General features: G+C 47.7%; 2 protein-coding genes across 9 annotated transcripts; one reads left to right on the top strand and one right to left on the bottom strand.

Moving 5' to 3' along the window:
• Positions 1-594: 594 nt before the first annotated feature.
• POLR2H (polymerase (RNA) II (DNA directed) polypeptide H) lies at positions 595-5,197 on the top strand. Its single transcript, XM_008577025.1, has 5 exons — positions 595-917; positions 1,881-1,964; positions 2,049-2,142; positions 3,236-3,319; positions 4,821-5,197. The coding sequence occupies exons 1-5, from the start codon at positions 845-847 to the stop codon at positions 4,936-4,938; spliced, it is 453 nt and encodes a 150-aa protein (XP_008575247.1). The 5' UTR covers positions 595-844; the 3' UTR covers positions 4,939-5,197.
• Positions 5,198-8,092: 2,895 nt separating this feature from the next.
• THPO (thrombopoietin) lies at positions 8,093-14,268 on the bottom strand. 8 transcript variants are annotated; one of them, XM_008577032.1, is made up of 7 exons: positions 14,027-14,268; positions 12,396-12,559; positions 12,036-12,163; positions 11,659-11,745; positions 9,538-9,705; positions 9,224-9,304; positions 8,093-9,107 (listed from the first exon to the last, which is right to left on the bottom strand). In XM_008577032.1, exons 2-7 carry the CDS (start codon positions 12,406-12,408, stop codon positions 8,724-8,726), a joined length of 861 nt encoding a protein of 286 aa, XP_008575254.1. In that variant the 5' UTR covers positions 12,409-12,559; positions 14,027-14,268; the 3' UTR covers positions 8,093-8,723. The 8 variants fall into 8 exon arrangements, with proteins under 8 accessions (XP_008575254.1, XP_008575251.1, XP_008575250.1 ...); XM_008577029.1 differs by having other exon boundaries at positions 8,093-9,292; XM_008577028.1 differs by having other exon boundaries at positions 8,093-9,304.
• Between the last annotated feature and the right edge of the window lie 1,528 nt (positions 14,269-15,796).

The raw sequence follows: 15,796 nt of genomic DNA on the forward strand, positions 1-15,796 counted from the left end.
TGGGGGAACAGGCAGTACAAAGCTGAAGGGGCAATGCTTGGGGGGAGAGCAGTGCGGGGGGTTAGTGCCAGGCTGAAGGGGCAGTGTGGTGGAAGAGAGAAGGGCCCAGGGGAAGAGGACAGTGGTGGGGTGGTGGGGAGGGTGTAGTACCAGGGGAGGGGACTGTGCAGGCTTTCCTCTTCCTCATAGTGACATCATGGCAAATTCCCAAACTGGACGGACTTGACTCGGGTGAGGTCCAGCAGAGCTGAGCCGGTCCGGGCTGGCCCGGGGGCCTCGGTGCCAGCTGGAGGGGCTGGGCATTACCCCCTGCCGGACCAATGCTCTGGGGTGGGGTTCTGCTCCACTCGCCCTCGACGCGGACTGTGCCCTCGGCAGGCAAACGGACCGGCAGGGTGGGGCTAGGGCCGGGCTTCTCCCGGCCAAGGATCAAGGTCCCCGCCTGGGTTAGGCCCCCACGCATTCCAGTCTTCGGGACCCGGATTCTGAAGAGGGCGCAGTAGAGACCCAGCGGAGCAGGAGAACCAGCACCACCTCCACCAGAGGTGGGACCTATTTTGTCCCCGCCCTAGGCGGAGTCACCTGGATCTGAGACTCGCCCTCGAAGCCGAAGCCTCTCGGAAGCAATCTTTAGGGGCGGAAGTTAAGAAGCCCCGACCAGGAGGCTGCGGAAGTGGCCGCGTTGCTGCATGTTCCTGCGCACGCGCTATTGTGCTCTCTCGCTGCTGCTCCTGAGGCGCTGCTTTTCCCCTTTCTCCTCTGGTTTTCTCCACGCGAGGTGGTGCGCGTGTCCCCCAGTCGTGGTCGCGCTGAGCCCTTCTCCTGTTCTCGTGGCCCCCTCACGATGGCGGGCATCCTGTTTGAGGATATTTTTGATGTGAAAGACATTGATCCGGAGGGCAAGAAGTTTGACCGAGGTAAGTAAGGTATTTAGGAGCGTTTTGAGGGATGAGGCTAACTTTCTCGGGGACGCACCCCTGGGGCCCGTGTCCACTCAACTCACGTGATCTGCCCCTACCAGCAGGTCCTGATGTTGAGACCTCCCTCAGGAAACATTTTATGGACGAGAGAAGAGAGACTCCAAGCTCTCCCTTCACACATACGGCGCCCTGTGCCTGGGTGGCCTTTGGTCATGGTCTGGCCAACTCCCGGGCATCTCTATAATCGCTGCCTACTCTGTGCTAGGCGTTGTACTGTGCACCTCAACACACAGTTTGCCTTATTTATTCCTCTCAAAAGCCCCCACGAGGTAGGTGGTGCCTTCTCCCTTTTGCTCTGAGAGTTTAAGTAACTCATCCAAGGCTGCACAGCCAGTAATCTGACTTCAGAGCCTATATTCTTGTATTGCCCTTCGAACCTTTAGAGTTTCTTTTGTAAAGTCCTCATTGAGTTAGAGTTAACTCCTTGGTATATACCTCTTAATTCTGTCATTGATCAATAATTGTTTCTCCTTGATGTCGCTTTCTTTGCCTGGAGAGTCAGATGTTTTTCAGGACAGACACCAGCTCTTATACATCCCGGTAATTCCCTCAAGACAGTGCCTAGCACAGAGAGGAAACCTTTGGATGAGTGAACAACTTGTCTGGAGTCAGGTTCTAAAGCATCCAGGCAGGCCTAGAACCTGGATATTATTCACTGCCAGAGGATCTTTGATTCTTTTCTGAGGATTCTGTTCACTTGCCATAGTATTTATCCCCTTTTCCTTCTTGCATATCTGGTTCTGATTGAGACTGCACTTCTCTGAAAGCAGATGAGAGGCCAGTGGATGTAGACTGGGTTAGACTGGGTGTTCTGTTGCACGTTACCTCCAATTTGGGATCTGTTTGGTCTGCCCTTGGCTTGGCAATTACCTCTGCCACTCTTTTTCTACTTGTTCCCAGTGTCTCGACTGCATTGTGAGAGTGAATCTTTCAAGATGGACCTCATCTTAGATGTAAACATTCAGATTTACCCTGTAGACTTGGGTAAGTTATTGAACACAGACAAGAGCAAGAAGCTTTTTGCCGTGTCAGCTGTATTTCACCCTCAGATATTGCTCTTATTTTCAGGTGACAAGTTCCGGTTGGTCATAGCTAGTACCTTGTATGAAGATGGTACCCTGGATGATGGTGAATACAACCCCACTGATGACAGGCCTTCCAGGTGGGGGAGTATAGAAGGGAGTAATTGAAATATGCCCTCAGGACTAAGTAGATAGGTGGTATAGAAAGACCCTTATTTAATTCCCGGGATAAATGGTGATCAGCAGAATCTGAGTAACATTAAGGAAATTATTACACTTAAACATTTAAGAGTTGGCTGGTTAGCTCAGTTGGTTAGAGCTCAGTGTTATAACACCAAGGTCAAGGGTTCGGATCCTTGTATTGGCCAGCCAAAAAAAAAAAAAAAAGAAAAGAACTCAAACAACCATGTGCTTATCAAAAGCAGTGATTATGTGCTTGTGAGTTGTACCTTTTTGAAGCCTGAGGAAATACTACTGAGTGACCCAGGCTGTGTTGGCCTTGTGTCTTGGGAGGGAGCTTGATGTGATGGAAATGTTTTGGACCCCCACTGAGTTCATTTCTCAACTCTACCACTTATTTGTTGAATAACCATAAGCTCTTTCTTCATCAGTAAAATAGGGATGGTCTTGCCTAGCTCATAGGGTTGCTGTGCGGACTAAATGACATCATGTTTGTGAGGTGACTATTGTTGGAATGCTGGCATTTAGTAACCAGGTACCTTTTAAAATTTATTTATTATTTATTTATTTATTTTTAAAAAGGTGACCAGTAAGGGTATCTTAACCTTGATTTGGTGTTGTCAGCACCATGCTCTCCCAAGTGAGCTAACTGGCCAGCCCTATATAGGGGATCCAAACCCATGGCCTTGGTGTTATCAGCACCACACTCTCCCAAGTGAGCCACGGCTGGCCCTACCAGGTACCATTTTTAAAGGGTTTCTGATATCATTAATTACCATTAAGAATAACTTTGGGGCCGGCCCGGTGGCGCACTGCTACAGTGCGCCGCTTGGGAAGCGCGGCAGCGCTCCCACCAAGGGTTCGGATCCCACATACAGACCGGCCGCTCACTGGCTGAGTGAGGTGCAGGGGCAACACTGAGGGTTGCGATCCCGTTGCCGGTCCCGGTCCAGTACGGGGGCGACACTGAGGGTTGCGATCCGTTGCCGGTCACGAAAAAAGACAAAAAAGGAAAAAAAAAAAAAGAATAACTTTGCCACTATTGTTCCACAGGGCTGACCAATTTGAGTATGTAATGTATGGAAAAGTGTACAGGATTGAGGGAGATGAAACTTCTACCGAAGCAGCAACACGCCTGTAAGTTCCATAGTTTTGTGAGAATCTTTTTTCCCCCTCCCTGTTCTTAAGGGGAAAAAGAATTTGGGCCATGTTCCTGCTTCCCGTGTTACGTCCTTGCCCTCAAGCACCTCAGACCTAGGTGGACCCTAGAGAGAAACTGTTCTGGGAAGTTTCCAGTCTGAGTTACAGGCTGCTCACATTGCTCTTGGTCAGGACCTCAAGGCCCAGTGGGCCAGATGGGAAACTGATAGTCTTGCTGTGTAAAGTACAAAGCAGAGTTGCTTCCCCAGGAACTGATTAAACTGCTAGGCTTTTTTGTTTTTGTTTATTTGTGTGTGTGTGTTGCTACTCTGTAACCCAATCCCTAGTTCTATGGTTTTCCTGCCCAACTATTTTTTCTTCTCTTTGAAATCTGATTAAAACAATATGTGATCTTTGTAAGAAATTTGAAAAGCAGAGAAGAAATGTGAAGAAGGGGGAAAAAAGTTACCTATAATTCCATACCCAGAGGGAATCTTTCACATAAACATTTTTTTAATATTTTAGTTTTTCTTAATGTCGATTTTTTTCTTTGAGAGCATGTTGTTTATCACAATATTTTCTTCTGCTCTTTTTGCTTAACGTTATATAAAGCATATTTCCCCATGTCAGTTTAAAGCTTTTCCTGGCATTTTAATAGCTGAATAACATTCCAGTAAATAGATATACAGTCATGTTGCTCCTAGGCTACAAATCTGTACAGCATGTTGCTATACTGAATACTGTAAGCAGCTGTAACACAATGGTGAATATTTGTGTATCTAAACATATCTAAACATAGAAAAGGTAAAATATGGTGTAAAAGATAAAAAATGGTGCAGCTGTATAGGGAACTTCCTGTGAATGGAGCTTGCAGGACTGGGAGTTGCTCTGGGTGAGTCAGTGAGTGAGTGAAGGCCTAGGACATTACTGTGCACTGCTGTAGATTTTATAAACACAGTATGCTTAGGCTACATTAAATTTATAAAAAGAATAATTGCACAACGATGTTAAGACTGCTATGAAGTTACTAGGTGATAGAAATTTTTCAGCTCCGTTATAATCTTATGTGACCACTGTTGTATATGTGATCCATTTTCGAATGAAATGTCGTTATGTGGCACATGACTGTGTCTTAATTAATTTGACCATTCCCCTAATTTTGGGCATGTGGGTGTTTTCCACCTTTACTAATATAAAGAACACTACCTTGCACACATCTGCATTTATCTTTGTCTTAATTTTGTTTGCTAATGACAAAGCTCTATAAGGGTGGCTCTTCTCTTTTTTGGGCTGGGATGGAGAGCCGCTGAGTAGCAGCTGCTCCAGACCTCAGATGCACTACCTTGCACACATCTGCATTTATCTTTGTCTTAATTTTGTTTGCTAATGACAAAGCTCTATAAGGGTGCCTCTTCTCTTTTTTGGGCTGGGATGGAGAGCCGCTGAGTAGCAGCTGCTCCAGACCTCAGATTCATGGGACTGGGGCCTTTTGTTTCAGCTCTGCCTACGTGTCCTATGGGGGCCTGCTCATGAGGCTTCAGGGTGATGCCAACAATCTACATGGATTTGAGGTTGACTCCAGAGTTTATCTGCTGATGAAGAAACTGGCCTTCTGAACCTCGTGGGAAACCAGCATTGCTGCTTAGTCACTCAGGACATGGATATTGTTCAAACCTGAATAGCAGTTTCGTTGTTCACCTGAGAAGGAGGGGCTGTCTCTGTTCATTGTGGGTGCATCTTTAGCTGGTCTGGACTCAATGGAAAACTGACTTGCCTGTGAGAGATACAGTGGGAGAGCTTAAAGTGAATCAGAAGTTGTTTTGTGGATATGACTTTTTAATTAAACTTTACTTTTTCAGACTGTCCCCTTAAAAATTTTTTTTCCCTGTTTACTTTAAAATCATTTTTTCCAATTTATCTGTGGGATATTGTTTCTGGCCCAAAGCCAGATGATCACATGCCAATGTAAGATTTATCCCAACCTTTTGGTATCTGAGTTCAGGGTTATCTGAATCTTCTGGCTGACTATTCCGAACATTTATCCTCCAATGTCGTTTTCTGTCTGGGAAAGAGAGTTTTGTCCTTTTGGCCTCTGAGGGTACCCCAGGCACAGAAGATACCACCCACTTGGCATAGAATTTTGAGTTGGCAAGGAGCACTGCTTGTATCCTTTCGACACTTTTAGTCTCATAGGAAGTCAGTTCACGTTGACTTGAATGAGTCACTTGCATGGCCTGGAAATGTTCATCATTTTAATACAAGTTTTAGGTAGAGGCTTTTAGACATAGGCATGGGGAATGACTTGAAGAGAGTAGGAAGAGAGAACTCAGTGGTCATAGAAATAGGTGGAGAAGCTGGCTCTGCTCTCCATTCCAGTGGGGACCTGGGAAGGAGGGTAAGTGGTGGTGCTTCTTACTAGTGTCACTGAACAGGGAACTGCTGCACAGACCATTGAAGTGGACAGGGCAGCAATACCAATGAGGTTGGCAGTCCAGTGCCAGTGCCCAGGACAATGCAACAGTCTTAACTGCAGTCACTCGCTTATAAGTGGGGGAAGAAAAAGGAAATGGTGATGATTATAAGGACTCCAGCATGTGAACTGGCCCTTCAGCCTAGTGTTAGAGGTCTCTGAGAAAGTAAATGGGACCCTGTTTTCCCCTGGGAAATTCAGGGTAATAATCCAGAAAGATTCTCTGTGAGTGTGTATTAAGCAGTTGTCTGTTTTGATCTGGTTTTGCCATGGGAGCTGATCTCCCTGCTGGGATGCCTGGGGTATTTCCTTCCCCATCATTTTCAGGTCTTTACATGAGGTGTTAGAAATAGTATTTAGGGAAATGGGTTGAAAATGAATGGTCTCAGCAGGGAGGAGGAAAAGGTGTTTCTTTTACCTCACTATGTGGGGGGAGGGGTAGTAGGAGATGCACTGGGGGTTGGTAGAAATTTTTACGGAATCCTAAAACCTTTCTATGAGGTCAGGTTTTTTGGGGGGTTGCAGAAGGATGGATTTGGGTTATAGTGGGAGAACTTAATTACCAGTAATAGTTCAGGGTATCATAGCAGACTGTCGTGGCTGCCTTAGAATGGCAGAAGAAAGAGAAGTGGTGTAAAGTTGAATAGGGATAAGAGTGTTCTGGTTGTAAAGGTTTTTAGTTTTCTGTCAGAGTAGAAGGGGTAGAATCAGCCAGACAGAATGATTTGAGAATGGGTTAATTCTTAAAAGGGGCAGATTAGTTCACATTGGAGGAGCCCATGAGTTTTTTGCATTTTCCCTGAGCTAGAGTAAGTCAAATGCCAATACCAGATGCCTGGAACTTTCTGGTTACATTGGCAGCTTTGCCATCCTTGCTTCTTATCTGTGCCAAGAACCCATAATTCTTTGGCTCCTTTGGCATATCTTGTTATGTGTGCTGGCTGTATCATGTGCCATAAGATGTTTCATTTGGTCATTAAATTTAACCTACTTCAGTATTTTAGTAAATTAGTTTCCACTTAACCATTCCCTTGATTGCATTCTGGAATATGTAGCGTGGATGAACTAATTCTTTCCTATGCAGAAACTAACACCAGACAAGATTTTTGAGCTTTATGCATTTGTTGATTCTTTCTCCATGGTGACAGTTCTGTCCATGAAGGGAGAGAGGGGCACCAGGAGATGTCTAAATGGTCACCCCACCAAGAGCTTTAGTTTTCCACTCAGAACTCTTTAGTTATTGATGTATTTACTCCATAAGGACTTGGAAATCTTTCCCAGGAAACAGGATTACTGAATGATATATTCAAAAGTGCACCACACTGGGGAGAATTTGGACTCAAGAGTAAGACAGACAAGAGTGTTCCTTCTTTTCCTGCTCATAGGCTATGTAACCATTGGGAACTCACCTGGCTTCTCTGAGCTTCAGTTTCCTCATCTGTATAACAGAGATGATAGTACCTACCTTACAGAGTTGTGTGAGTGTTAAAAAAGGTAATGTACATAAGGATCCTGGCACATTGGCTTTCATTCTACTGGTTTGGAATGCCTTTGGTGATCCTGTGGTATTTGTGGCAGTGTTTGGAACTCTGAGTTCCTGGCTCCTCTACCTACATAGTAGCCTTTCCTCCTTTCCTTTGGCATGGGGGAGAGGAAAAAGCTTCCACTGGTTTTCCTTTGGTGGTAGCAGGTTGACCTCTGTAATGGAGTTTTTGTTTTTGTGCCACACAAACCTCTTCCTGAGCACCAAGGCAGCGCTTATAAGTCTGACTTCTTTTCTAGAGATCCCCTAGCAGAGTTTATGGTGGTCACATAGGGCTGCTTTTTAGATGCACTTGTGGGAAATTGGGAAATGAGCCTTCAACTTGACTTGTGCTTGTAAAGCCCCATAAGTCTGACTTCTTTTCTAGAGATCCCCTAGCAGAGTTTATGGTGGTCACATAGGGCTGCTTTTTAGATGCACTTGTGGGAAATTGGGAAATGAGCCTTCAACTTGACTTGTGCTGTCCTGCTGTGTGAGCTCAAGAAGCCTGACTCATGCCACTTCCTGCACTTCTCCTGACCTCCACAGGAGGGAGGCAGGAGCCCATGCCTGGCGAAGAAGCCTCCTGCTGAGCTGCTGAAGCTCCAGCTGTTTGCTCAGCTGTCACACCCAGGTCTTGCCTTTACTGAATTGTCTGCATGGGCTTACCTGGGTGTGAGGCTCTCCAAGGTTTCCTGTTAGCTTTTTTTGAGGGGTGTGGGGGTGGTCAGGGGAATCTATTGCCCCCTGTGAAAAACATCTTTCCCCTGTTCTTTGGTTACCTTTTGGGTACTCTCATTTATTCTTTATACAGGCTCAGCTTTGTTGTGAGGGCAGCCTTTCTAAGAGACAACTTATTCATTTCTCAAGAGTAAGTATCTCTTAAGAACACGGCATCAAACAAAGTCCCACAGAGAATGATAGTAAAGGGGAGGGGCACATAGGAGGGCCTTAATCTTGAAGCAAAGGAAACTACCCTTTCTCTGTTTTTGGACACAAGATTAGTCTTTACCTCTGTTCAAAGGCCAAGCCAGTCCAGGCCTTTGCAGAATTAGCATGTGAAAAAGAGCACGTAGAGAATTAGTAAGTTGCAAATTTGTGTAGAAAATAGACCAAAGATAATTAGCTGCTCAGATGAATATTTTTGATAGCTTAAAAAAATAGCTTCTGAAGTTTTCTAATGTACAGTGAAAAATGATCCCTTTTTCTGTCCCTCTTTACCGGGGCTTTGGGTTTTAGGTGAAAGCAGGAAATTTGGTATAGCTGCAGTTGTCTCCCAGGGACTCATGAGACACAATGCTGATGTTGGCAGTGTCTGAGTACCTTACCCTTCCTGAGACAGATTCTGGGAGTGAGGGTGGGCTGCAATTAGAATAGGACTGGTAGGGTTGGGTATGGTAGCAGAAGGGTCAGGAAGCAGGGGGTGGGGCTGGACCATGAGGGTAGGCAAGGTGGGTGAAGGAGAGAAGAGTGTGTACTGTCCAGTAGAAGGATGGGTTGAGGAAGGAGAATATCCAGGCTGGAGGTTGGGTGGCAGAGCACCTGTGTCTAAAGTTCCATGGGGATTGTCCGGGGATTCTAGGGTCCTGGGTGGGGGTCCTGGAAAGAGTCCATGAGTTCCGCTCAAAAGTCCATGTGTCCTGTTCATGTATCCAGGGATTTGGTCCAGGGACCTGGAGGTTTGGTTTAGCAGACCAGGAATCTTGGCTCTGAATCCCTGCAGCCTGTTCAGAAGTCCAGAGCCAGTAGTTCTGGCTGAGACACTGGCGTTTGTCTCCAACAATCCAGAAGTCCTGTTTGGGAGCTTGTTTAGTGTGAGGAATAGAGAGGTACTGCTTGGGACAGCTGTGGTGGGTAGGGCCCGCCTGACACAGAGGGTGGGCCCTCCTACAAGCAGCAGGAAACGCACCTTTCCTCGGAGCAGTTGTTGGAAGCTCAGGAAGATGGCATTGGGATCCTTGTGAGCTGTGGTTCTGCCCTGTTGAGGAAGCTGAGGGCAGAGGATGAGCCTGAGGCCAGAGTACAGGGCTAGATATCAGGCCTCCCTTGTCTATGTGGGAAAGATGGGTACCAGCACACAGGCTTATGACTGGGAAGGAACACTCCTTAGTAAATCAACTCTTCTACCCTCAAGATCCTCAGAATTTACTTCTTCCCTGAGGTCTTCTAGGGGGACTGAGTGAGGAAAGGACAGTTTCTATAGATACCCTGACTGGTGCTTACCTGGGTTCCAGGGAGACCCTGCAGGGCCCCAAGGAGGAGGCGGACCTGTCCAGAAAGCTGTCCCAGGAGGGAAGAGAGGCAGGTGGGTCCCAGTTGTCCCCGTGCTGCCATCACTCCCTCCAGCAGAAGGGTCACTGCTCCCAGAATGTCCTGTGCCTTGGTCTGCTCCTGGGAAAGAGATAGAAGAGAGAAGCGGACTCCTTCAAAGGGCATGCTAATAGCGGGTGGGGAGCCTGTAGGAATAGCCAGCAGAATGAATCATAGGCGCTGAGAATTGGACAGGACCAAGGTCCCACCCAGCACAGGAATTCCTTCACAGTCTCCCGACAATTGGTCATCAGCCTCCACTTCAATAACTCCAGTGTCCACTAACCCAGCCTGGTCTTACACTTAGTTGCAGTCAGAAGTTCTTATTTTCTTTTTTAAAGATGACCGGTAAGGGGATCTTAACCCTTGGCTTGGTGTTGTCAGCACCGCGCTCAGCCATTGAGCTAACCGGCCATCCCTATATGGGATCCGAACCCGTGGCCTTGGTGTTATCAGCACCGCACTCTCCCGAGTGAGCCACAGGCCAGCCCCTAGAAAAGTTCTTTTTTTCTTACATTGCTGAAATCTGCCCTATTATCGCATTTACCTCTTAGTTCTAGTGTTGCAAATCTACTCTTTCTGCTACAAAACCTTAGGATCATATGATTTTTAAACTAAATGTAGATATGAGACTCTATCATAATGATAAAGAAGAAGGGAACAGACTAATAAATGGCAGAGCTGGAACTACAAGGGAACTATAGGGAGCCATCATCCCTGACCCAGTCCCCCTAGAAGACCTGAGAGAAGAAAGGGGATTCTAGAGGTCTTAAGGGTAGAAGAGGTGATCAAGCAAGGAGTGCCTCCTCCCAATAGGTTTCCTGGTCCCAGGCTAAAGCACTTTTTTTTTTTTTCCTTTTTGTCTTTTTTCGTGACCAGTAATGGGATCGCAACCCTCGGTGTCGCGCCCGCACCACGCTCAGCCAGTGAGCGGACCGGTCTCTACATGGGATCCGAACCCTTGGCGGGAGCGCCACACTCAACCGAGTGCGCCACCGGGCCGGCCCTAAAGCACTTCTTGCTGTACCGTAAGACTAAGACTTTTCTCCAAGCCAATCAGACAGGTTTTGTTTTTTTTTTTAAACCATTCCTCATATAACATGTTTCTAACTTCTTACTGTTCAGACTGCTTCCTTCTGGACACATGTTAGTTTAATACGGTCCCTCTTAATAAGTTAGCATGTGTTTTGAGCAGGTTATGCAGTACTCAGGCCAGTACTTTTAAGTGCAGGCCACTCAGAATAGAAGCGCGATAGGAATATTTCCACAACGTGGGTGCTGAACATCTAAAGTGGCCTAGAATTGCTAGCTTTTAAAACAAATGCTTCAATAACGTTACATGCTAAGTTTGGGATCAATGTAACTCTCCCAGATAGTTTTCATAGGAAGTACTAGGGCTAGAAGTTTAAATGAGGGAAGCAGGGCATTGTGGCCTGAAGACTGGAAGAGGATTTTATTCAATTAATTTACACATGTAGAATCATATATATATCTCTGTTAAAGTTCACCTTGTTTTTGACCTAGGCTTTCAGCAATTTGAATCTTGATTGTCCTTTTTTATGTTAGTGGTACTTCCTAGCTTGGTGTCACCTGTGGATGACAGATCAGACTTACTTTTTTTTTTTTTTTTAAACTGTCTGCCCTGTATCTGTCCGTTACAATTTTACTCAATTCGTCCCAGTCATCAAAAGGCAGTTGATTCTAGGGAGGTATGGTGAAAATTAGAGCACAGTATTACTTTTTCATGATAACTTAAGAAGGTTGGATGGGAATAGGTTAAAGGCATGGCTGTGGGAGACTTCTATCCAGCTTTTCATGGTGTTCAGCTTTGAATCCATTTAACATAGCAAGGCTATAAGCCATCATCTTGTCTACAGGATATCATCATAGGCAAATATAGATTGGGTTAGGGTGGCCAAACTGAAGGTGAGATATTCTTAGGGAGCTCAAGAATTTTGAAGAATCCTTGAGAAGCTGTAGGAAACTGATGAAAACAAAACTTAGAGAAGCCAAAGTAAGGGATGGCTTTCTTACCGTCTGGGTTTTCCATTCTCCCAGGCTAAAATCCACAGCAGGCAGCAGGACAGGTATGGACAAAGGGTTAATGTCTGGGCATTGGCTCTGTTGAAAAACATCGATGGGGGAGGAGAAGGGAATTGAAATAGAGGGGGTATGGCGGTCCAATGACCAAGAACATATTCCATGAGTAATATGTTCAGACTAGAGCTTTTAAAAGAGGGCTCTATTGGGAATCATAATCCTTGTTGGGGAGTGGTGATCAGTAGGTGGTAGTCTTACCAAAGACAATACTGGAAGAATAATCATTGGGCCAGGGAGTGAGAGGAAGTGATGGGAGTGAGGGTATCTTACCGGCTGAGTGTATAGAGGGGATAGTGCTTGGGAATTCTCACCAGTCTGCCTTGAAGGACATGCGAGTCACGAAGCAGTTTATTTAGGAGTCGGGAGTCACAGGCAGGAGGAACCGGGCTGGACAGAGTTAGTCTTGCAGTTAGGAGAAGCATGACCACGAGGAGCAATTCTTAGATGAGGAGAGGTGAGGTTGAAAGGAGTGGATAAGGAAGATATCATCACTGGGTAGCGGTCCAGGAATTCCCATTTAAAACCCAGAGCTGAAATCCAGGGAATCTGCTACTTGGACACCTTATTCCTGGGAGATTGGGTTCCTCCAGCCCGCAACCCCTGCAGCATGTCTCTTTTCTCTTTCCCTCTCTGCCACGTTCTGATCTGGCTGTAGCCTCTCCAGTTCTTACCAGTCAGCTCCATTCTGGCTGGGGTGTCTGGCTGGAGTGGCTCCCTGTATGGGGCCTCTCCCCTGAATCCTTCCTGAGGCCATGGAGGCGGTTTGGGCTCTTGCACTTCTGGGCAGAGTGGGGTGAGGCACAGGTGGGCCGAGGAAGAGCATCTGGAATCTATCCTGAAAGTGACAGGAATAATGAACATTTAATCAGATTTCAAGGAAAAGACTGGCTGGCAGGGGGAACAGATGCTGGGAGGACTTGAGATGCTGACCAGCCTAGAACTGCGGAAGCTGACTGCTCCTGCGTTTTCTTGTGATTACAGCATGTGGTGTCTCCTCTTTGTCAGGGCTCCCCTGTGAATCTAATATGGGCTCCTACTCCCCGCCCCACCCCCTGCCCCAGAGCAGCAGGACAGGACATGTATACACACACATCTTAATTGGCCTCAAATTCTGAGCAACTATTCCATCTCTATCTGGTATGGGGATAGAAAATGAAAGTATTGTGGTGCAACCCTGGAAAAGAGAGTGGAAAATGGGATATAAGGCCAGGATGAGGAACTAGCAAACATGCACAATGTGTTGAGGGGTAGCTTCAGTGTTGGGGAGTGGGGTTGATGAGGGAAATTGGGCAAAGATAACCGGGACTACTAGAGGTCGAGTATTAAAAGGTGGTTTAGGAGAAATTAACCTCTCATTCTTTCCCTATTTACCTCCATACATAAAGCTAAAGAGCAGCAGGACAGGAGATCCTCCTTGAGTTTTTCTTTGCACTCTAAGTTTAGGAGAAATTAACCTCTCATTCTTTCCCTATTTACCTCCACACATAAAGCTAAAGAGCAGCAGGACAGGAGATCCTCCTTGAGTTTTTCTTTGCACTCTAAGTTCTGAAATACCTCTTTATCCAAGGCAAAGAGATGGGCTAACAGTCTTGGGACTTCCTTCCTGAGGTGAGTTGCCCAGGAATGGGCACCTGCTGAGCAAGGTGATGCCCATCTTATTTAGCTTACCTGACCTTAAACACCCAACTTATCTGTCTCATAGCCCTGTACCTGCCTCCCCTCCCCTCCCCCCTCCATAGATCCCTTCCGGTTCCTTCACAGGACCCCCCACATGGCTTCCTCCTCCTTTCACAAGTTGTGCAAAGAGGCCTGCACCTGATTCAATATTGGGATTTCCTGTAGGTCTGTCAACATGCATGAGCTCTCCTCCCACTACCCTCTCCTTGTGCCCTGGCTTGCCTGACCCAGCTTCCCCAGCCCTGAGATTCAGAACCTTAAGCTAACAAGGAATGACTGGGTGAGAATAGGGATTGGGCTGTGTCTGTCTTGGTACTTATGTTCCCTAAGCCCTAAATGCACCTTCTTTCTTATTTTCTCCCTGGGCCCATCTCCCCTTTCCCTAGGGCCAGGCAGGACTGTGCTGTATTGTACCAAGTCTGTGATCAGTCCCTCAGAAACCAGCACCCCACCCCCTACCCCCTGCTCTGTCCTGCTCCTCCCATTCTGGGAAGGCTACACTCTTCTTGACAAAGGTCAGTGCCTGTAGGTTCCAGTTATCCTGCTCCTCCCCCAGCTGAGAGCCCAATTCCTCTTTTCTGCCCTTCCTACCCTCACTTAACCCCAAATCCTTCTTGCCACTCACCGGGTGGAGAAGGGCTCAAGGACTCAGGTGCATAGCAGGCAGCACTCTGGGGAGCAGATGGGTAGGAAGACATGTGGCGTTGGGGCACAGCCCCTCCACGGCAGTGGGGTCACACGCCTGCCTGAGCCACTTCTGCCCAATCAGAGCAGGGAGCCACCAGAGACTGGTGAAGTCCCCCGGAAGTGACGCCTTCTCCTCCCACCCGCGCTGGACCTGGAGCCTCTGCCTGGACCATGGTCCACTAACTGAGCCCAGCTCCTCCACCCACACATATCACAGGGTGGATTTGGATAGGGGGATCTGTCTTTTCCTAAGAGATGGGAAACCTGGCACGTGTCTGGGGAAGGAGATGGGAGAGGAACAGAGTTTTTTTTCCAGGAGGAATATGGCCGGACATTTTTGTCCTTGGGGAAGAGGCACAGAGGTCTGGTTTAAGATTGGTGGGGTTTTCAAGTCCTTCCTATACAAATTTCTTTTTCCTGGTCACCACACCTGCTGCTGAAATACAGTAGGACTCTTGCTTTCCTGCTTTTCTCTCCTATAACCCCCTAGGGAGTCCCATATTGTCATTCCCCCTTTTCAAGCAGGAATCTGGGTATCGCCTATATTAGAGAATGATCTTATTAGGGGTCAGTGTTATGAGGAAAGGATTTGGCAGTTTGAGAGGACTGGAAGGTGTGGGGTGTATGTGAACACGTGAATGTGTGTGTTAAGCCTGGACCTAGGTATTCTGCTGGGACCCAGCAGCCTGCTTATCTCTGTGCCCGTGCCCTCCTTTGCTTGCCATATCTTTCTTCTTCCATCTTCTACCACTCCATATGTGACAAGAGGAATAACCAGGCCCATGTGTCCCTGTCTTAGGAAAGACAGCTGCTAAACCTCCCCCGCAAATACCTCCCTTCTGGCCCCCCTTTTCCTTTGGCCCCGACTCTGATTCCTTTGCTTTCCCCTCAATCCGGGTCTCCCCACAGTCTCTGTCCTCAGGGCCTCCTGGCCTGTCCTTGTTCCCATCATCCCCTCCCCCCACCTTCAGTTCTTCCTCAGGCTCTCTCCTGTTCCTCCTCCCAAGGATGGGGCTGTCTGCTAAGGAGTATGGCCTAGATCCCGGAATTCTCCAGTTCAGCCAGACGAGATGCCTCCCAAGATTAGGAAGGAGGGTGCTGGGATAGCTGGGAGGATGGTGGACATGTGGGGGCGGGAGGGGACAGAGAGGCAGTCATGACCAGGAAACCAAGACAAAGGAGGTTGGGGATGGGCTGGAGAGGCAGAAGGTGCCCTGGATGAAGAAAGAGGGTGAGAAAGCAAGAGGGTGATGGTTGAATGGGCCCAAGGACAGGTTAGAGTGAAGAGGAAACACTGTCACTAGATAGAAAGCAGAACACTGCCTGCTTCTGGCTAGGTCTCTGTCCTGGGGAACACTATAATGACGAGACACCTCAGAGAAGAGATGGGGACACAGGTTAGGCAATGAGAGAGGGTGCTGTGGGCCCAGAGTCAGTACATCAGTTGACGGGCCCTTCCTGCACGTTGTCATCCTTAAAGACAAGTCTTCATCCTTCGGGCAGGAACCAGGTCCTCGCCCAGTGACCAGTCCAGGCCTCAGGCCCAGCCTCTGCCCCTCCCTGGCCTGAGGCTCCCGTCCTGGGCCGGACACGCATCTCCTGGTCCAGCCGCCCTGTGGCCGCCGGCAGCGGGGGGCTCCAGGCCCGCCTCTCCTCCCCCTCTTCGCGCCCCCTGGTCCCTCCCCTCCCCCATTCGCGATCCGGGCCG

Source organism: Galeopterus variegatus, unplaced genomic scaffold (genome assembly GCF_000696425.1).
Source record: "Galeopterus variegatus unplaced genomic scaffold, G_variegatus-3.0.2 Scaffold1438, whole genome shotgun sequence".
Lineage (NCBI taxonomy): Eukaryota > Metazoa > Chordata > Mammalia > Dermoptera > Cynocephalidae > Galeopterus > Galeopterus variegatus.